At 45.8% G+C, this 23,409-nt stretch overlaps 1 protein-coding gene across 1 annotated transcript in view; it reads left to right on the top strand.

Moving 5' to 3' along the window:
• NUP133 (nucleoporin 133) overlaps window positions 1-23,409 on the top strand; it is a 257,731-nt gene that overhangs the window by 189,058 nt on the left and 45,264 nt on the right. The window contains exons 22-24 of the mRNA XM_069769500.1: window positions 8,152-8,270; window positions 11,622-11,702; window positions 17,438-17,502. Of these exons, the coding sequence (XP_069625601.1) occupies window positions 8,152-8,270; window positions 11,622-11,702; window positions 17,438-17,502 (265 nt within the window). The remainder of the gene's footprint in view (window positions 1-8,151; window positions 8,271-11,621; window positions 11,703-17,437; window positions 17,503-23,409) is intronic.

Genomic DNA, 23,409 nt, shown 5'->3' with positions numbered 1-23,409 from the left:
TTAAAGTTTAATATCCGGTTAAATGCACTGACCTGGAGGATTATATTGTCAGGTTTTAAACAAAGCCCCCAAAACAGTGGTGGAATTGCATTTTTATTTTATTTTTTTACCATTTCACCCCACTTGGAATATTTTTCAGTACATTGCATGGTATAATGAATGTTCTAACAAAAAAAAACCCTACAGCTGTATCACAAAAAACAAGCCCTGATGCAGCTGTCGAGAGGAAAACAGGATTTTTGGTTGCTTACCGTAAAATCTGTTTCTTGAAGCCTCCATTGGGGGACACAGGAACCATGGGTGTATGCTGCTGCCACTAGGAGGCTGACACTATGCAAATAAAAAAGTTAGCTCCTCCTCTGCAGTGTACACCCCACCGACTGGCATTATACTCTTCAGTTAGTGAGAAAGCAGTAGGAGAAAAGAACAAGGTTGAAAAACCATAACCACAAACTTGAGAACTGTAAACGTGAGAACAGTCATAAAACAGATAACAGAAACATTGGGAGGGAGCTGTGTCCCCCAATGGAGGCTTCAAGAAACAGATTTTACGGTAAGCAACCAAAAATCCTGTTTTCTTTATCGCCTCTCATTGGGGGACACAGGAACCATGGGACGTCCCAAAGCAGTCCCACGGGTGGGAAAGACAGACTTCCATCAGGTCAGAGGACTCACCACTGCCGCCTGCAAGATCCTTCTGCCTAGGCCGGCTTCCGCCGAAGCGTAGGTATGGACCTTGTAAAATTTGGTGAACGTGTGGATGGAAGACCAAGTTGCCGCTTTGCAAAGCTGTAAGGCGGAAGCCCTGTGGTGCACCGCCCAGGAGGCGCCGACTGCTCGGGTAGAGTGAGCCTTAATCCCAGGAGGGGGCACTCTGTTCTTGACCCGGTAAGCCTCCAAAATTGCCAATCTGATCCAGCGAGCAATAGTCGCTTTAGAAGCCGGTTGGCCTCTGCGCGTGCCATCAGGAATGACGAAAAAGGAATCCGTCTTCCGGAAAGTGGACGTTCTGTCCAGATAGATCCTCACTGCCCTGACGAGGTCCAGCTTGTTCAATGATCGCTCCAGAGGATGAGTCGGAACTGGACAAAAGGAAGGTAGAACGATGTCCTCGTTGAGGTGGAAGGTGGAAACCACCTTAGGAAGAAAGGAAGGTGGGAGCCGGAAGACCACCTTGTCCTGGTGAATGACCAAAAACGGAGGGCGGCAAGACAGGGCCGCCAACTCGGAAACGCGGCGAATAGACATGATGGCCACAAGAAAGGTCACCTTCCAAGATAGAACTGATAGAGGAATCTCCCTAAGAGGTTCAAAGGGGGAAACCCTCAGAACGTCCAGTACCAGGTTTAAGTCCCATGCCTCCACAGGGGCCCTGTACGGCGGGACAGCATGGGCTACCCCTTGAAAGAAGGTCTTAACTTGTGGCCGAGAGGCCAAGGTCTTCTGAAAGAGGATGGAAAGCGCAGAGACCTGACCCTTCAGGGAGCTAAGCGCCAGGCCCGAATCCAGTCCTGCCTGAAGGAAGGCCAAAAGAGAAGGCAGGGAAAAAACCATAGGCGGAACGCGGTTGGACTCGCACCAACGGAAGTAAGCCTTCCAGGTGCGGTAGTAGATCCTGGAAGACGAAGGCTTCCGAGCCTGAATCATGGTGTGAATCACCCGGTCCGAGAGGCCGGACGCTCTTAAAACCGCGGTCTCAACAGCCACGCCGTTAAACTGAGCGACCGAGAATTCGGGTGGCAGATCGGACCCTGGGACAGCAGATCGGGCCTGTCTGGAAGGCGCCAGGGAGCGTCCGCGAGAAGGTTGACGAGCTCCGCGAACCAAGCTCTCCTGGGCCAATCCGGGGCGATCAGGATGACCGGCACCCCTTCCGCTTTGATTTTCTTCAACAGCTTGGGAAGTAATGGAAGGGGTGGGAACAGGTAGGGCAGCTCGAACTGTGACCAAGGAATGGCCAGAGCATCGACGTCCACTGCGAGAGGATCGCGGGACCTGGAGACGAACTGCGGAACCTTCCTGTTGATTCGAGACGCCGTGAAATCCACATCCGGAGTCCCCCATCGAAGGCAAATCTGATGGAAGACCTCCGGATGCAAGGACCATTCCCCTGCCGCGAGGCCCTCGCGGCTGAGGAAGTCGGCGGCCCAGTTGTCCACGCCGGGGATATGCACCGCGGATATCACCGGAACCGTTGCCTCTGCCCAAAGGAGGATCTTGGATACCTCGGCAAGGGCCAAGGAGCTCCGGGTCCCCCCCTGATGGTTGACATACGCCACAGCCGTGGCGTTGTCCGTCTGGATCCGGACTGGAAGGCACCTGAGGATCCTTTCCCAGTGGCGGAGGGACAGAAAGATGGCCCGAATCTCGAGGACATTGATTGGCAGAGTTGACTCCTGCAACGACCAACGGCCCTGAACCGTCAGGTGGCGAAAAACCGCACCCCAGCCGATCAGGCTGGCGTCCGTTGTCACCACCTGCCAGTGAACTGGAAGGAAGGACCTGCCCTGGGAGATGAGAGGTGACGTCAGCCACCAGTTGAGGGACCGCTTGACCCGAGAAGAGAGCCTGATCGGCCGATCCAGGGAGAAGACAGACCTGTGCCACTGAGACAGAATGGCTTGCTGAAGGGGTCGCGAATGAAATTGGGCGAAGGGAATCGCTTCCAAGGTACCCACCATCCTCCCCAAATCCTTCATGGCCGATCGGAGGGAGGGAGGCCGAGGACCCTGGAGCAAGCGTATGTCCCGACAAAGAGTGGATCTCTTGTCCTTGGGAAGGAAGACTCTGCTCTGACGAGTGTCGAAAAGCATGCCCAGAAAGATGATGCGCTGAGAAGGAATAAGGCAGGACTTCTTCCGGTTGACCAGCCACCCGAAACGGGCTAAGGTGTCGAGAACAATGGACAGGCTTTCGTGGGCCTGAGCAAAGGACGGAGCCTTGATGAGAATGTCGTCGAGGTATGGAAATAGGACCAGGCCTCTGACTCTGAATATTGCCATCAGCGCCGCCATGATCTTCGTGAACACCCTTGGAGCGGTTGCGAGACCGAACGGCAGGGCGACGAATTGAAAGTGTTCCTGTTGTACTGCGAAGCGCAGGAAACGGTGATGTCCGGGAAATACCGGGACATGGAGGTAGGCGTCCTGGATATCTATTGAGCATAGAAATTCCTGGGCCTCCATGGAAGCAATTACTGAACGAAGGGATTCCATCCTGAAGTGTCTCAGGCAAACTCTCCTGTTCAGCAATTTGAGGTCCAGAATGGGGCGAACCTTGCCGTCTTTTTTCGGTACCACAAAAAGGTTCGAGTAGAAACCCGTGAACCGTTCTTTCTCTGGGACGGGAACGATTACCCCGGATTTGAGCAGAGAAGCGATGGCTGCGAAGAAGCCCGGAACTAGAGCGGGATCTCTTGGAGGACGGGATTGGAAGAAACGATCCCTGGGTCGGGAGGCGAACTCTATCTTGTATCCCGAGGATACAACTTCCCTGACCCATGCGTCCTCTACTGCGGAAATCCAGACGTCCCTGAAGAAGAGAAGACGTCCGCCCAACCTGGGAGGTGGGCTGGGGTCTTGCCGAGAGTCATGCCGAGGTGGATCTTCCAGTCCTGGGCCTGGAGGATCTACCCTGGGAATAGCGAGGACGCCAGGACGGAGTGGGCCTAAAGGACACCGCCTTCTTCTCCTGACGTGCCTGTGGCCTCTGTTGCTGCTGGGAAAAGGAGTTTGACGCAGCGAAGCGACGAAAGGGCCGAAAAGAGCGAAACTGCCGTCTAGGAGGAGGGCGACGAGGCTTAGCCTGGGGGAGAAGAGAACTTGTACCCCCGGTGGCGTCCTTAATGATTTGATCCAGCTGGGAACCAAAGAGACGAGAGCCCTGGAAGGGCAGACTAGTGAGGGACTTTTTAGAAGATAAATCCGCCTGCCAGGCCTTGAGCCAAACGGTGCGGCGGATGGCAACGGCATTGCTGGAAGCCTGAGCCGCACAAGACGCGACATCCAGGGAGGCAGAGACCAGGTATTCACCGGCGTGGGAAATCTGGTTGGCAAGCTCCGCTAGTTGCATGGGAGGCGCCCCGTCCAGGATACCTCGACGGAGTTCTTTGGCCCATTTGGAGATGGATTTAGAAACCCAAGTGGAAGCAAAAGCTGGGCATATGGCCGCTGCAGCCGCTTCAAAAGCTGACTTCGCAAAGGATTCTATAGCCCTATCGTTAGAGTCCTTCAGAGATGCTCCGCCGGACAGAGGAAGCACCGTGTTGGTGGACAGCCTGGACACAGGTGGATCCACCGAGGGAGAGACCGTCCAATTGGCGGTAACTTCTGGAGAAAAGGGATATAGCACACCCAGGCGTTTTCCCCTCTGAAAACGCCTAGTGGGGTTCTCTCTCTCTCTGGACATGATTTCCTTGAATTCAGGATGAGGAGCAAAAAACTTGGAAGGTGGTTTGGCCCGTCTAAACGAAACCGCCTGATCTGCGGGTTCCGTAGAGGGATCCTTTATGCCACAAGATTGGTTTACTGCCACAATGAGATTCTGGACCATCTCCCTCATGGTGGCGATTTGGTTAGAATCCAGCTCCGAAATATCCTCCGAGGGCGCATCAGAGGGTGCCTCGCCTGACTCAGGGGAGGAGGGTCGAGGAGATGCCGACCGCAGGGGAGGGCCGAGTGGCGAGATGGAGCGCGAAGAGGACTCAGACCGACGTTCCTGTCTGGACCTTTTGTGGCTTATCAAGGAGGGCTCGGGCGGCGGTTCCTGCGACCCACTGGCCACGGCAGGGGTCTGCAGGGGTAACCGATCCAGCGCGGACACCAGGGTTTGAGATACCCGTGTTAAATCCGCCACCGATTGTGACAGAGAGGCGGCCCAGCCTGGGATGGGGGGGTCAGTCTCGGGCGGAACAGCCGGGGGATCCTGGGCAGTGGGAACAATCGGGTTGCTGCAGGACTGACACAGCGGGGAGGACTGACCTGAGGGAAGTTTGCTGTTACAGGACGAACATGCAAAGTAGGTGACTAGGGCAGAAGATGAAGAAGTCGGAGGACGAGAGCGGCCCCCTTTAGAGTTAGACATTTTGAAGAGGTCCCTGAAGAAAATGCCAGCAGGTTAGGGGACAGTGGGGCAGAGGAGGGTGTCAGTCTGCAGTGCAGAGCTACTCACGGCAGACGAAAAGCCCGGATACCAGGAGCTGCAGGAAGATGCTGTGGATCCCCGGCGCAGATGGCGTGCTGCGTCCCCGGACCGAGCGCTCTGCGAAGTTTCCCGGCAATGGAGCGTGGCAGAATGAAGGAGACTCGTGCCCTAAGCGTCCAGCAGCGGCGTGGAGGAAGGGGCGGAGCCAGACGAGATGGCGCCGGTGGGAGGAGAATGCGGAGTTTGTCGGGCGGGAGAAAGCCCGCCCGATGATACCGGAAGTGGGCGAGCGCGTCACCGGAAGTAGGCCCCGGGGAAAACCGGGGCCTAAATTAGAAGCCGGTGACCGCCGAAAAGGTGGTAATCGGCGGTGCGGCGCAAAAAACAGTGCGGGCGCCGCCCGGCTGATGGGCGCGGCAGCCGCCGCAGGAAAGGGGGGAGCGCCGATACCGGCGCCGGAAGTAGGCCCGGGAAGAGCCGGGGCCTGTATTAGAAGCCGGCGGCCGCTGGATAGGACCGCGGCCGCGCGTCACCTCCCAAGGTACGGCCGCCGGGGAAAACGGTGCGGCTGCCTGAAGGGGGCCGCGCCGCAAAGATTAAAAGGATGCGGCCGCAGGTAAGGCAGTGCGACTGCCTGTGAAAACGCGGCCGCGGTGGAAAACTGCGCAGTCGGTATCAAGGCCCCCAAAGATAGGGAAGGAATGGGGCCTAAGTGTCACCCAGATCGGTGGGTCTCGGAAAAAGGTGTGGCCGCAGGTGGAGAAGTGCGGCCGTAGAAATAGCAGTGCGGCTGCCAGTAAGGCACCGCGCTGCTCAAAAGGAAAACTGCGCAGGAAACGTAGGGGATCCACAGGGCCCCCTAACTGATAGGGGCACAAATACTCACCTAACTTCCCACGCCGTCGGTACTAACCTTAAGAAGTGGAAGGTATTAGACGTCCGTGTAGGTGGTGACGGACGTCCTCGTCTCCTCCGACCGACAGGCTCTGGTGGGCGAGTGGGTGGGGGACGGAGCCAGGACCGGACTTCTGAGCACGCTTCTGTGCCAGGATCTTGGTCCTGCTGTGGGATCTATGAGGATACGGGGTGGCAGTACACGCCGTACTCCTAGTCCATAATGTGGGAGTACAAGTGTGACTGTTCACCCTGTATCCCTCCGGAAACCTGAAAAGGAACGACGCACATTGAGGTAGATAAGGGTCTAATGAAAGACCCGTGTCCACCTCCTACTGACACTAAGCTAAACTGAAGAGTATAATGCCAGTCGGTGGGGTGTACACTGCAGAGGAGGAGCTAACTTTTTTATTTGCATAGTGTCAGCCTCCTAGTGGCAGCAGCATACACCCATGGTTCCTGTGTCCCCCAATGAGAGGCGATAAAGAAAAATAGTTATGGCTTTTGGAATAAGGGGAGGAATAAAAACAAAAACGCAAAAATGAAAACTATTCTGGTCATTAAAGAGGTTTTATCTTTGAGCACTTTGCGACTGTGAGTGAAGACTGCCGAGTTGTGACCGTGAGCAATGTGCATGCTGTCATCATTCTGTTGTATCCTCTATGCGCGTGGGCAATCGCACGACCACAAGTATGCAGTTTGCAAAGCTCGGGTCACGTGCCAACTCGATGTGCTGGAGAATCTAGACCGCAAGTAACTGCAATTATGCAAATTGCATACGGCGGGTCACATGACCGCCTAATCACACGTGGAATATGGGTGAATAGGACAACGTTCACATTGCAGACTGTCTCGATTCAGCAGTCTGCAGTAATGGAGACTTTTTGTCTGACATGTTTTACTGTAACAACTTTTTATACAACCTTTACCCACATGTAAATGTCAGTCTTAAATGTCTGACTTTTTTTTTTTAAACCCACACATTAAAAGATTCTTATTTAAATGAGTGTTCTTGTCAGAAGAGGCTACCGTCTATCCATTGGATAGGTGATAACTTCTTGTTACAAGAGGTTGCAATGGAGATTGGGTGGCTGAGTCGCCTACCAATTGCCAGAACGGGGGGACAATATGTGCACATACAGGACTGATGGAGATAGCGGAGGTCTGTATATCTAATTTGTCCAGCGGTCTCGCAGAGAGACGTTTCTTTTTTCCCTATTAAAACTAATACCCCTGACAAGATATTCCAACCAAGTACCCCAAGGAAGCAATCAGTTGTAAAAGGGTAATTGCAAATAATGCTATGCTAACACCGATGTCAGAGGCTCCATTTTCACTAATTAGCAGGATCTGTTTGTTATTATTGATAGATTTCACAACTTTCCATGGCTTTTTGCACCTCCCTTTCTTCGTGTTCAATGCTGTTTCCCTGTGTCATTTCTTATTAATACACATCATTTATGGCAATCTATTGTTTGATTTCTCTGCCTGTGTGGATTGGATGAGTTACTGCTGACCTTTGGTGACAAATTTTTGTCAATAGCATCATTAGAAATATTTACTCAGTATATTGATGATGTGTTAAACACTTATTTCACCCTCTGTATGTTTTCATATAGGTTCATTATACTTTCACGCTAACTTCAGGTTGCATAATATATAAAGTCAGTAGGCCCAGCTTATCAAGATGGACGTTGATGCCAGTCTTGATGAGGTGATGTGCTGGAGTCAGACGCTTCTGAAGAGGCGCATGGCTTCACCTTTGATAAATACTACTGCAGTTCCCGCTAGAATAAGATGTAAGACCTAGTGAGCGCTGCCACTCGTCGGGAGTTTGATACCCAAATGCCGCAAAATTGTAGCACAACCTAGAGTTGCTCCAAATTGGTGACTTTTCAAAACTTTTTACAACAGAATACTAATATAAAAGCTTTGCCGAATTGGGCCCAGTCGTAGCAAAATATTTATTTTTTAGTGACTTTATCCAAGAATTCTCTATCCCAATCGACATTGAATAAAATGTCCTCATACTTGTCAAGTGATATAAATGTATGTCGTGAATAGTTTGCATTATTTGTGCGTCCTTTGCTTTAACATTAACAAATCATTTTGTAGAAATTTCAAACCAAGAACGATTTCTTCTTTACCAAGAGTTGTTACCAACGCAGCTTTTGGAGGACAAAAAATGGGAACCGAATGTGCTGCCTGTATTCTCCCCATTGCAGCTAGTTGAGGTAGGTGACAGCATCCAAGGGATTTCGACTGCATTAAGAAACTTTAGGTACACTTGCACTTTTTTTTTTTTTCTTTCTTTCTTTTCCATAAAGGTGTCCCCAAACAATTGCAGACATTTAAAGCAACAAACACAAAATAGTCCTTGTCCTTCCCTGGTCCACTACCAGCTCATTGCTGCTGCTATTGTCTCTGTGTATTGGCTGCAGCTGTGACATCACAACTACAGGGTCATCACCGTTACAACCAATCACAGAGCTCAGCAGCTGTGGGAAGGTAAATCCCACCATATACCGAACATTTCTTATAGGTGACATCATACTGCAACTGCTGGAATCTGAGGCAACTAATCGATAGCAATCACAGGATGAAAACTGTACACTTTTACTTTATTAAAACCCACCCCGTGCATGCTATAATAAGAAGAAAAGGCTCGAAGTGCTGTTTATGCCTATGTTGTCTTCCCCAAGAGAGTTATGTTATTTGTACCTCTAAAATGGTTCTTCTAAAAACTACAAGTTGGCCCACACCCCCTCTAGGTAATTTAGGACAAGTCTCCTAAACAGCCTTAGGCCATGTTCACACAATGCGTTTTTTACTGCGGAACCGCCGCGATTTTGCCGCTGCGGGTCCGCAGCTATTTTCCATGCAGGGTACAGTACAATGTACCCTATGGAAAACAGGAACCACTGTGCACATGATGCAGAAATTCACAAAAAAAGCCGCGCTGAACAGCTGCGGTAAAAAAGGACCATGTCACTTCTTTGTGCGGAACTGCAGCGGTTCTGCACCCATTGACCTCCATTGTGAGGGTCAAACCCGCAGTAAAACCCGCAGACGAAAAAAATATCTGCGGGTTTTCTGCGGTTTGTGGTGCAGAACCGCTGCAGCAGGAAGTGCGTGGGCGGAGTGCGGCTGCCCCCCCCCCGTGCTCCAATCCCCCCCCCCCCCCCACTGCTCCGATGCCACCCCCCGTGCTCCGACGCGCCCTTCCCCCTTCCCGTGCCCTCATCTCCCCCCTTATATTTACCGGGCCTCCCGGTGTCAGTCCGTCCGTCTTCTCCCTGGGCGCCGCCATCTTCCAAAATGGCGGGCGCATGCGCAGTGCGCCCACCGAATCTGCCGGCTGGCAGATTCGTTCCAGGCACATTTTGATCACTGTGGTAACTGTTATGACCTGGTGGTCAGGAGAACAATGGACCTGGTTGTTAAGAGCACACGGAATGACCTGATAGTTACTGATAATAAGGACGAGCTCTGGGACGTGGGAACTCTGCTGACCGCAATCCCTAAACCTATCAAACACACTAGAAATAGCCGTGGATTGCGCCTAACGCTCCCTATGCAACTCGGCACAGCCTAAGAAACTAGCTAGCCCTGAAGATAGAAAAATAAAGCCTACCTTGCCTCAGAGAAATTCCCCAAAGGAAAAGGCAGCCCCCCACATATAATGACTGTGAGTAAAGATGAAAATACAAACACAGAGATGAAATAGATTTAGCAAAGTGAGGCCCGACTTACTGAACAGTTCGAGGATAGGAAAGGTTACTTTGCGGTCAGCACAAAAACCTACAAAAAGACCACGCAGAGGGCGCAAAAAGACCCTCCGCACCGACTCACGGTGCGGAGGCGCTCCCTCTGCGTCCCAGAGCTTCCAGCAAGCAAGACAACAAATTAAATAGCAAGCTGGACAGAAAAATAGCAAACCAAAGAAATACAAGCTGGAACTTAGCTTCTGATGGGAAGACAGGTCACAAGAACGATCCAGGAGTGAACAGACCAATACTGGAACATTGACAGGTGGCATGGAGCAAAGATCTAAGTGGAGTTAAATAGAGCAGCAGCTAACGAATTAACCTCGTCACCTGTGAAACTCAGAAACACCCACCAGAGGAAGTCCATGGACAGAACCAGCCAAAGTACCATTCATGACCACAGGAGGGAGCCCGACAACAGAATTCACAACAGGTAACCTCACAGTGATCAAAATAAAAAAAAAAGTAAATGACCCCCCCCCTCCTTTATCACCCCCATAGGTAGTAACCATAATAAAATAAAGAATTTTTTTTTTTTTTCCCCCACTACAGTTAGAACTAGGGTTAGGGGTAGGGTTAGGGTATTTTCAGCCATTTTAACCCTAAAAAAACTTCCTAGAAAACACACACTCTGCAGAGAAAACTGCATAAAAAACCGCATCAAAAAAACGCACCAAAAAACGCACCTGCGTTTTCTGCCAAGAGCTGCGGTTTTTAGTGCAGAAAAAACAGCAGGGAAATCAGGAACGTGTGAACATGGCCTTACTGTACTTGCCCAATATCAGTGGCACTAATACTTTCCTGAACTTTGTAGGAAAAATTACAAACCTTTTGTGAACTGAACAGTTTCGACACCTGCATCCTAAATACTTCATAGACTTTCTGCACTTCCCAGCCTAACTCCCATTGAATATAGAGGACACTGACTCGCTTGCTACTGGGCTAATCATGAGCGAGAACGAATCCAGCAGCAATCTGTTAACATAAAACTTTTGCAGCAGGATCTGTTTTATTAACATTGAAGTTTATGGAAAACGGATCAGTAAGCAAAACAAATCCTTTTCAAATGAAAGAAAAACTGAAGGATTTTTAACTGGTCTGTTTTCCAAAGACTCAAATGTAAAAAAACAAAAACAAAACAAACATCCTGTTGAGATCCGTTTTTTGTCTACCTAACATTTTTGTTAACAGATTTCTGCTTGATCAGTTCTAGCTGATGATTACTGATAGCCTTATATATTCTCGTAAAGGCTCTCTCTGATCTCACGGAAGTCACTGAACTCCCTGCATTATACTATGCTCGTCTGGGTTGTGACAATAACCTTGGTCTTGTCCTCTCTGGCTGGCCATGCCCACTTGGCTAAGTACTAACCACACTGGTGAACGGCCTCTACAGCAGCTACTGGGGGAGCATCCGATTAGAAGGCCAAGAACAGATTGATATCACCCAGTAAGATCCAGCACTTAAAGCTGGGGTTACTTTGGAGCGTTTTTCATTATACACATAGATCAAGAGCAGTAAATAAAATGCCAGTAACTTGCTTATTCTGCATGTCACACTGATGAGCTCTGTTCAGAGGCCTTGTTAACACAGTGCTGTTTTTTAAATTTTATCATTTTTCTTGGTTTAGAAATTATTCCTGGCTTTGGTTTTAATAAAAATCTGAAAAAACGTCTGTGTAAACTTGGCCTTACGTAGATCCCATACATACTCCAGTAGAAATATTGCTTTAGAAACAAAAGGCCAGTTCATAGTATCAGTTACATGGATTGCGGGCTAAAAATAATATTGTACATGTTTGTGCTTTCATGTCACAGCTATACATAAGTGAGGAGAACAGAAGGGCAAATGAATATGATTTCAAGAAAGCACTGGATCTACTAGAGTATGTCAATGAGGTATGATCACACTTTTTTACAAGGCTGTAAGTTGTGTCTAACTAAATATAGAACCTGGTTGTGCACCGCTTATATTGTGTTCTTGTTTTTCAACAGCGTTGCATTTTTTGTTTTTGCTGTGAAAATTGCTATAAAATCATGGATATTTTCCACGATTGGCAAAAAAATCACAAGGCAGCCCTAATAAACCAAATGTCAGGTAATATAATGCTTTGGCAGTTGATGATTTACTGGCTTCTTTTATCATCATCATCATCTTGATTGTGATATAAGTAGTTTCCAAACGTACTGGGATCAGGTGTTATCCGAGCATGCTCGGGTGCTAAGAGTTTCTTCATTGTGCTCTAATATGTTGGCGTTAACACTGCTGCATGTCTCACTGATAACCAACAGACGCAACACATGCAGGGAATGTCTAGCAAACAAGCGACCCCTGCATGTGTTGTGGCTGTTGAACAGCAGTGAGACATGCAGCCACAGGAACACAAACACATTTTTAGAGCACGCCGAAGACACTTAGGCTACGTTCAGACTAGCGTTGTGCGCCGCTGCGTCGGCGACACAACGCACGCAAAAACGCGGCAAAACGCACACAAAAACGCTGCGTTTTGCGACGCATGCGTCGTTTTTTGCTGAAAATCGGACGCAAGAAAAATGCAACTTGTTGCGTTTTCTTGGTCCGACGCTTGCGGCAAAAAAGACGCATTTGTCGCAAAACGCAACAAACAAAAACGCATGCGTCCCCCATGTTAAACATAGGGGCGCATGACGCGTGCTGCGTCGCCCGACGCTAACCCGACGCACACTAGCACAACGCTAGTCTGAACGTAGCCTTAGCTAGCACATTCGCTCGTCACTAAAAATGATGAGTTGATAGTAGTGTCACCTCTGTATGTTATCCCTTTTGGCTAAGCTTAAGCAATCATTTGTTACTGACCAATCGGCGCCAAAAGTGTTAATTCAAAATTATGGTTGCCACTCTGCACGCCATATTTCACTCTGATTTTGCGTGCAGAGCGGTTGTGTAGCTGCTTTGTGTACCTGTGAAACAATTGGTTGCCAATGGCTGCGATCCTCCTTGAGATATATATATATAATATATATATATATATATATAATGTGTGTGTGTGTATATATATATATATAATATATAAAGAAGTACTATTTATTATGACATTTACAATAAAAAGAGAAAAAAATGGAAAAAGAAAATTTAGAAGAAACTTCAATAAATAAATCAGTAGAAGAAAAAAAAAAAGAAAAACTTTGTGTATATGTGTGTGTATGTATATGTATGTGTATATATATATATATATATATATATATATATATATATATATATATATATATATATATATATATATATATATATATATATATATATATATATATATATGTGTGTATGTTGCATTCGCAGAGCCTTTGAGGTACCAAAACAGCGGAAAACTCCCACTTTGGAAACTTCACCCCTCAAGCAATTTATCTAGGGGCACAATTATCATAATGCTTTTGGCTTTACTGCTACACATACTACATTATAAACTTATGCAAGCTGTGCAACTACAAACTACAGAGCAAGCGACACTACTCTGTCCTCCTCCTCCTCGACCTGTCGGCTGCCTTTGACACAGTGGACCATTCCCTATTATTACAGGCCCTCTCATCCCTTGGCATCGCAGACTTGGCCCTATCCTGGATCTCATCATACCTAACAGACCGGACATTCAGCGTCTCCCACTCACACACCACCTCCTCACCTCGCCCTCTATCTGTCGGAGTCCCACAAGGTTCAGTCCTTGGGCCCTTGCTCTTCTCCATTTACACCTTTGGCCTGGGACAGCTCATAGAATCTCATGGCTTTCAGTATCACCTCTATGCTGACGACACACAGATCTACATCTCTGGACCAGATATCACCTCCCTTCTAACCAGAATCCCTCAATGTCTGTCCACTATTTCATCCTTCTTCTCCGCTAGATTTTTGAAACTTAACATGGACAAAACAGAATTCATCATCTTTCCCCCATCTCACGCGACCCCCCCAACGAACCTATCAATTACAGTAAATGGCTGCCCACTCTCCCCAGTCCCACAAGCTCGCTGCCTCGGGGTAATCCTTGACGCTGATCTCTCCTTCAAACCACATATCCAAGCCCTTTCCACTTCCTGCCGACTGCAACTCAAAAATATTTCACGAATCCGTTCATTCCTCAACCATGAATCTGCAAAAACCCTAGTCCATGCCCTCATCATCTCTCGCCTTGACTACTGCAACCTCCTGCTCTGTGGCCTCCCCGCTAACACTCTCGCACCCCTCCAATCTATTCTAAACTCTGCTGCCCGACTAATCCACCTGTCCCCCCGCTATTCCCCGGCCTCTCCCCTCTGTCAATCCCTTCACTGGCTCCCCATTGCCCAGAGACTCCACTACAAAACCCTAACCATGACGTACAAAGCCATCCACAACCTGTCTCCTCCATACATCTGTGACCTCGTCTCCCGGTACTTACCTACCCGCAACCTCCGATCCTCACAAGATCTCCTACTCTACTCCCCTCTTATCTCCTCTTCCCACAATCGTATACAAGATTTCTCTCGCGTATCACCCCAACTCTGGAACCCTCTACCACAACACATCAGACTCTCGCCTACCATCGAAACCTTCAAAAAGAACCTGAAGACCCACCTCTTCAGACAAGCCTACAACCTGCAGCTACCACCGATCGACCAAACCGCTGCATGACCATCTCTACCCTCACCTACTGTATTCTCACCCATCCCTTGTAGATTGTGAGCCCTCGCGGGCAGGGTCCTCATTCCTCCTGTACCAGTTATGACTTGTATTGTTTAAGATTATTGTACTTGTTTTCATTATGTATACCCCTCCTCACATGTAAAGCGCCATGGAATAAATGGCGCTATAACAATAAATAATAATAATAATAATAACTACACAGGCTATAAAAGGAGTGTTGGGATGCTTTGACGCAATTCTTAATGCAAGGGCCAGGTTTCACAATGCTAACGTGTCCAATTGTATTCCCCTTTTAGAACACCTTTTCTGTGCCCTTCCTTTCCTCGCAGTATTGGGAACCTCTTGGGGGAAAATGTTGCCCTGGTACAAAATGGGAACCATCAGTTTCAGAAGTACTGGGACTCTCACCTTCCTGTCTACTAAATATTAAGGTCTTGATAACTGCCTCCTGAAACTGAAATGTCATCATATTGCCTGCACGACGAAACTGTACAAATAGCACTATGCAATGCATTGTTCTATGTGCACAGCCAGCTTTTTTTTACCTTGCTTTTGACTGCTGTGATTGCCAACAAGGGTTTGCCACCAAGTATTAAGTTTTGTTTGCCAGAGGGATCAAATACTTATTTCTCACCGCAAAATGCAAATAAATTTATATAATTTATGCAAGGTGATTTTCTGCTTGTTTATTTTTGATATTCTATCTCTCAGTGTTAAAATTGACTTACCCTTAAAATTATAGACTGTTCATGTCTTTCAAGGGATCAAATGACCTACAAAGCCATCCATAACCTGTCTCCTCCATATATCTCTGAACTAATCTCCCAATATCTTCCCTCACGTAATCTCCGGTCCTCCCAAGACTTCCTTCTCTCCTCCATACTTATTCGCTCCTCACCTAATCGCCTCCAAGGCTTTATGTGTGTGTGTATATATATATATATATATATATATATATATATATATATATATATATATATATATATATATATATATATATATAGGGCACAGAAAAGGTGTTCTAAAAGGGGAATACAATTGGACACATGTTAGCATTGTGAAACCTGGCCCTTGCATTAAGAATTGCGTCAAAGCATCCCAACACTCCTTTTATAGCCTGTGTAGTTTGCACAGCTTGCATAAGTTTATAATGTAGTATGTGTAGCAGTAAAGCCAAAAGCATTATGATAATTGTGCCCCTAGATAAATTGCTTGAGGGGTGAAGTTTCCAAAGTGGGAGTTTTCCGCTGTTTTGGTACCTCAAAGGCTCTGCGAATGCAACATGACGCCTGGAGATCATTCCATCAAAGCCTGCGCTCCAAAACATAGCTCCTTCCTTTTTCCGCCCTGCAGTTCACCCAAACAGTATTGTCCCATCACATATGGTGTATGTGTACTCAGGAGAAATGGAGTGGGGGGTTTGTGAAAAAGTGCCACTAAGTAATATATCTCTTCATGGAAAGGAGAGTCATTCTATTCTATTCTGATACAATGTAACCAATTTGAACTTCTTCCAGATCTCCCTGTACGCGTTATATTAGCTTCTGACAATCATGAGGTCTTCCAGATATGGGAAATGTACATATTTTAGTGTATGTTTCCACAGTCAGGAAAAGCAGCGTTTTGGACTCTACTCACCTGTGCTGTGTCCAAAATACTGCGTGCTACATGATGTATAGAATTATATGCATATGTAATTTTTAGAAATCCCATGGCCACTGTGCTTCTATTTAACGCTGTGTAACCTCACCCACGGTGCATGTTTACGAGCCACAGCATGTTAATTATCTGAGTAGTTTCACCCATAGCCATTCATTAAAGGCAGTAAATCCACATTGTTCACTGGACACGTGGATTTAACTGCGTGAATAGAATGCAGCGTTTTGAACGCAGCAAAAATACCGTGTCCAAAGCGCTGCTATATCCTGATCGTGGCACATAGCCTTAGAGTATTCTGATATATCCATTTCCTGCTGATTTTGTGTTTATTGTATCACTTACACTATGAATCAATGGCTCTGTTAACAGACGGGTCATTTATCAGCCAGATAAACATTTTGCTGAGTAAGGCTGTGTTCACACGTTCCGGTTTTTTCACGGTTTTTCCCGATAAAAACGCTATAAAACCGCAAAAAAACCGCATACAATAAGCATCCCATCATTTAGAATGAATTCCGCATGTTTTGTGCACATGATGCGTTTTTTTCCGCATAAAAAACGCATCAGGCACAAAATCCGGACATGCTCTATCTTTTTGCGTTTTTTTTGCGGATTTCCCACTCCAAAATGCATTGGGAAGTGTCCGGAAAAAAACGCGGCAAAAAACGCATGCGGTTTTCTTGCGGATTTCATGCAGAAAATGTCCGGTTTTTCACAGGAATTTTCTGCATGAATTCCTGAACGTGTGCACATAGCCTAAGGCTGTGTTCACACGTTCCGGTTTTTTCGCGGGTTTTTCCCGATAAAAACGCTATAAAACCGCAAAAAAAAAACGCATACAATATGCATCCCATCATTTAGAATGAATTCCGCATGTTTTGTGCACATGATGCGTTTTTTTCCGCAAAAAAATCGCATCAGGCACAAAATCCGGACATGCTCTATCTTTTTGCGGTTTTTCTGCGGATTTCCCACTCCAAAATGCATTGGGAAGTGTCCGGAAAAAACCGCGGCAAAAACACGGCAAAACCGCGGCAAAAAACGCATGCGGTTTTCTTGCGGATTTCATGCAGAAAATGTCCGGTTTTTCACAGGAATTTTCTGCATGAATTCCTGAACGTGTGCACATAGCCTAATAGGTAGACTTTTATGTCAAAGCCAATGAATCATTTGATAACGGACTGTGAAGGTTGTATTGTTAAGAGCATCTGTAAACTGAAATTGATTATCCATTATTTTATCAAAACATGTAAGGTCATTATTTCTGCAAATCTGCTCAGTTTGAGAAGCAGGTGTAATTTTATTTATTTTTTTTGTAAAGGAAGAGGAAGTTGATATTGAAGACCTAAAGTTGCAAATACTCTGCAAAGCTATAAAGAGAGACACGTGAGTTTCAAATTTCAGTATTCCTTTATTACAATCACTGGTAGCAAAATGAAGGTAGCTACACTCAAATTTTTCATTTGTTCAGTCTTTGGAAAGATACTTCTGTATTGCTCCATAGTTCTAGCAGGCTCATATGGAATTAGCTTTATGCGTGTGTAAAAGTCATGTGCTAGATGCAGCCAAATGCTGACTGGAGTACTTTGGCATGGAAGCCTAAATTGAACATACACACTTTTATTATGGAAAGCCACAAAAAGAGGACTAAAAATCCTCCAAAAATTCAAAAGCCTCAGAAAAAAGGCAGCGATGTTTACTTGCCCAGGTCTCCAAACTAATATACCGATAATGGATTTAACATTCATTAATGCACCACTCAAACATTTTTTTTCAGTGCTGGAGTAGTGCTTCTAGTGTAAGGTCCCTGCCCCTGGTCTTATACTTGCCCTCCGGCATCTTCACCTTTTTCTATGCCACCGCAGTCCTGCAATGTCATCTTGTGGCCACAACTTCTGACTGGCCAGAAGTTAGAAGTTACGTCACAAGCTCTATGCCAGAATGAGGCTCTCATACACCTGTATTTAGTTGTGACCTCCGGGTCGCTCCATGAAACACTGGAGCAGTCAAAACCGACAAGAGCGGCAGTGATAAAAGGTGAAGAAGCCTTGGGGTGACTATTAAGAGTAGGGTCAGGGACCTTAGATTAGAAGCACCACTCCAGCGTTCTAATAAAAAATAAATACCGTATTTTCTGGTGTATAAGACGACTGGGCGTATAAGACGACCCCCAACTTTTCCATATGGAATTTGGGATATGCCTGCCGTATAAGACTGGGGTCATCTTATACGCCCAGTCATCTTATACGGCGTGTTGTTCCCAGGGTCTAGAGGAGAGGAGACCTCTCATGTGACCGTGACGTCATCGAAAGTCCTTCACTCACTGCATTCTTAGGAACGGAGGGAGACGCTAGCAGCGCTGTGAGCCAGGGGCCGTCCGAGGGTGAGAATATCCATGTTTTTTATTTTTATTCTTTATTTTTTACATGAATATGGATCCCAGGGCCTGAAGGAGAGTCTCCTCTCCTCCAGACCCTGGGAACCACACGCCGACATCCAGGATCGCTCCCTGCACATGCCGTACCCGGCGTATAAGACGACCCCCGACTTTTGGGGCAATTTTTATGGGTCAAAAAGTCGTCTTATACGCTGGAAAATACGGTAAATAAAAATCTGAATGGTGCTTTAAAGTTGGCAATCTTCTTTTACTCACTAGTGATTTCGTAATCTGTACGTTTTATTCCTTCTTGCTGTAATCTGGTCATAGACTTGTGCTTATGTGCAGCAGCCAAGCAGTGGACGCAGAGCTGCCACTCGGGGGAGAAACTTTTTTAAGACATGTAACATTATTCTTCCATTGACCGAACTATTTCAGAGCTTATCTTTTGTGGTCAAATTATAGTTTTTATTGGTATGTCCAACTTTTTAAATTCAATTTTGGGGGATTACATGTGATAAAAAAAATAAGTTAAATAATGTAATAGTTTGATAGGTCAAACGTTTACAGACGCAGCACTGCCAAATAAGCTTTTTTTAGTTTCCAAATAGGAAAAGGAGTTAAATGTCATTTAAGATTTTTAGTATATTATATACATAGAGCGGGTGAAATGGGTATTGATCACATCACACATTTTCTAAGTAAATATGTTTCTAACAGTGCTGTTGACATAAATGTCTCACCAGATGTCGCTAACAAACCATCCACTCCTCACAGGCAAAGAAATCAAAACCTAGATGTCTATAAATTAAGTTATGTGCAATAATGAGAAATGACACAGGGAAAAAGTATTGAACACGCTTACTGAAATGTATTAACCCCTTAATCCCATATGACGTACTATCCCGTCAAGGTGACCTGGGACTTAATTCCCAGTGACGGGATAGTACGTCATATGCGATCGGCCGCGCTGACGGGGGGAGCGCGGCCGATCGCGGCCGGGTGTCAGCTGCCTATCGCAGCTGACATCCGGCACTATGTGCCAGGAGCGGTCACGGACCGCTCCCGGCACATTAACCCCCGGCACACCGCGACCAAAGATGATCGAGGTGTGCCGGCGGTGCAGGGAAGCATCGCGCAGGGAGGGGGCTCCCTGCGGGCTTCGCTGAGACGATCGGTACATGGTGATGTACTCACCGTGTATCGAGCGTCTTCTCCCTGCAGGCCCCGGATCCAAAATGGCCGCGGGGCTGCATCCGGGTCCTGCAGGGAGCACTTCCGGGTCAGGATCAGGCTGCAGCTGCAGCTCTAATCCTGCCCGGCTGTATGTCAGATCACCGATCTGACAGAGTGCTGTGCACACTGTGGACAAAGTGAAAAAGTAAAAAAAAAAAATTTCCACACGTGTAAAAAAAAAAAAATCCTAAATAAAGAAAAAAAAAATTATTATTCCCCTAAATACATTTCTTTATCTAAAAAAAAAAACAATAAAAGTACACATATTGAGTATCGCCGCGTCTGTAACGACCCAACCTATAAAACTGGCCCACTAGTTAACCCCTTCAGTGAACACCGTAAGAAAGAAAAAAAAAAAAACGAGCCAAAAAACAACGCTTTATTATCATAACGCTGAACAAAAAGTGGAATAACACGCGATCAAAAAGACGGATATAAATAACCATGGTACCTCTGAAAACGTCATCTTGTCCCGCAAAAAATGAGCCGCCATATAGCATCATAACCAAAAAAATAAGTTATAGTCCTCAGAATAAAGCGATGCCAAAATAATTATTTTTTCTATAAAATAGCTTTTATCGTATAAAAGCGCCAAAACATTAAAAAAAATGATATAAATGAGGTATCGCTGTAATCGTACTGACCCGAAGAATAAAACTGCTTCATCAGTTTTACCAAACGCGGAACGGTATAAACGCCTCCCCCAAAAGAAATTCATGAATAGCTGGTTTTTGGTCATTCTGCCTCACAAAAAATCGGAATAAAAAGCGATCAAAAACTGTCACGTGTCCGAAAATGTTACCAATAAAAACGTCAACTCGTCCCGCAAAAATCAAGACCTCACATGACTCTGTGGACCAAAATATGGAAAAATTATAGGTCTCAAAATGTGGAGACGCAAAAACTTTTTTGCTATAAAAAGCGTCTTTTAGTCCGCGGCGCGCCCGAGGTCCGATCCCCGATCTTCCAGAGCGGGGACGTTAACGCGACCACTAAACGCGACACCTAAAAAGACATTGCGTTAGCGCAATCCGCTAGCGCCAAACGGATTTCCCTAACGCAATGTGAACCTAGCCTTAGGGAAAAATAATAAAATTAAGAAAAATGTATTTATTTCCATTTTCCCATTAGGGTTAGGGCTAGGGTTAGGGTTTGGATTACATTTACGGTTGGGATTAGGGTTGGGATTAGAATTAGGGGTGTGTCAGGGTTAGGTGTGTGGTTAGGGTTACAGTGGGGATTAGGGTTAGGGGTGCGTTTGGATTAGGGTTTCAGTTATAATTGGGGGGTTTCCACTGTTTAGGCACATCAGGGGCTCTCCAAACGCGACATGGTGTCCGATCTCAATTCCAGCCAATTCTGCATTGAAAAAGTAAAACAGTGCTCCTTCACTTCCGAGCTCTCCCGTGCGCCCAAACAGGGGTTTACCCCAACATATGGGGTATCAGCGTACTCGAGACAAATTGGACAACAACTTTTGGGGTCCAATTTATTCTGTTACCCTTGTAAAAATACAAAGCTGGGGGCTAAAAAATCATTTTTGTGAAAAAAAAAAAGAATTTTTATTTTCACGGCTCTGCGTTATAAACTGTAGTGAAACACTTAGGGGTTCAAAGTTCTCACAACACATCTAGATAAGTTCCCTTGGGAGGTCTAGTTTCTAATATGGGGTCACTTGTGGGGGGTTTGTACTGTTTGGGTACATCAGGGGCTCTGCAAATGCAACGTGACTCCTGTAGACCAATCCATCTAAGTCTGCATTCCAAATGGCGCTCCTTCCCTTCCGAGCTCTGCCATGCGCCCAAACAGTGGTTCCCCCCCACATATTGGGTATCAGCGTACTCAGGACAAATTGGACAACAACCTTTGGGGTTTATTTTTCCCTTGGGAAAATAAAAAATTAAGGGGGAAAAGATCATTTTTGTGAAAAAAATAAGATTTTTTATTTTTACGGCTCTGCATTATAAACTTCTGAAAATACAAAACTGGGGGCTAAAAAATAATTTTTGCGAAAAAAAAAAAAAAATTATTTTCACGGCTCTGCGTTATAAACTGTAGTGAAACACTTGGGGGTTCAAAGGTCTCAAAACACATCTAGATAAGTTCCTTAGGGGGTCTAGTTTCCAAAATGGTGTCATTTGTGGGGGGTTTTAATGTTTAGGCACATCAGGGGCTCTCCAAACCAACATGGCGTCCCATCTTAATTCCAGTCAATTTTGCATTGAAAAGTCAAATGGCGCTCCTTCCCTTCCGAGCTCTGCTATGCGCCCAAAAAGTGGTTTACCCCCACATATGGGGTATCGTCGCACTCAGGACAAATTGCACAACAACTTTTGTAGTCTAATTTCTTCTCTTACCCTTGGGAAAATAAAAAATTAAGGGGGAGAAGATCATTTTTGTGAAAAAATAAGATTTTTTATTTTTACGGCTCTGCATTATAAACTTCTGTGAAGCACTTGTTGGGTCAAAGTGGTCACCACACATCTAGATAAGTTCCTTAAGGGGTCTACTTTCCAAAATGGTGTTACTTGTGGGGATTTCAATGTTTAGGCACATCAGGGGCTCTCCAAACGCAACATGGCGTCCCATCTCAATTCCTGTCAATTTTGCATTGAAAAGTCAAATGGCGCTCCTTTCCTTCCGAGCTGTGCCATGCGCCCAAACAGTGGTTTACCCCCACATATGGGGTATCAGCGTACTCAGGACAGATTGTACAACAACGTTTGGCATCCATTTTATTCTGTTACCCTTGGTAAAATAAAACAAATTGGAGCTGAAATTTTGTGTGAAAAAAAGTTAAATATTCATTTTTATTTAAACATTCCAAAAATTCCTGTGAAACCCCTGAAGGGTTAATAAACTTCTTGAATGTGGTTTTGAGCACCTTGAGGGGTGCAGTTTTTAGAATGGTGTCACACTTGGGTATTTTCTATCATATAGACCCCTCAAAATGACTTCAAATGAGATGTGGTCCCTAAAAAAAAAATGGTGTTGTAAAAATGAGAATTGCTGGTCAACTTTTAACCCTTATAACTCCCTAACAAAAAAAAATTTTGGTTCCAAAATTGTGCTGATGTAAAGTAGACATGTGGGAAATGTTACTTATTAAGTATTTTGCGTGACATATCTCTGTGATTTAAGGGCATAAAAATTTAAAGTTGGAAAATTGCAAAATTTTCTAAATTTTCACCAAATTTCCGTTTTTTTCACAAATAAACGCAAGTTATATCGAATAAATTTTACCACTACCATGAAGTACAATATGTCACGAGAAAACAGTGTCAGAATCACCGGGATCCGTTAAAGCGTTCCAGAGTTATAACCTCATAAAGGGACAGTGGTCAGAATTGTAAAAATTGGCCCGGTCATTAACGTGCAAACCACCGTTGGGGCTTAAGGGGAATACCACACCCTAGATATAACTGAGATATTCTATCTGTCTTTGCAAATCTTTATTCATTACATGGTGGAACGCATTGATAACAATAAAACATAAAAACGACCAATGTAAATAAAAATTAATATGCTATGGTGGTCTGGATTTGGAATGATACTCAAAATCAAAGTGGATAAAAATTACAGGTTGATCAACTTCAGTGAAAATGCCTCAAAACAAGGAAATGATCCACGTGCCTGTATGACCTACCTATAACGCCTGGGCATGCTCCTGATAAGGCAGC

Source organism: Ranitomeya imitator, chromosome 5 (genome assembly GCF_032444005.1).
Source record: "Ranitomeya imitator isolate aRanImi1 chromosome 5, aRanImi1.pri, whole genome shotgun sequence".
In the NCBI taxonomy this organism is placed as follows: Eukaryota; Metazoa; Chordata; class Amphibia; order Anura; family Dendrobatidae; genus Ranitomeya; species Ranitomeya imitator.
This window is presented reverse-complemented; position numbering and strand designations above follow the sequence as displayed.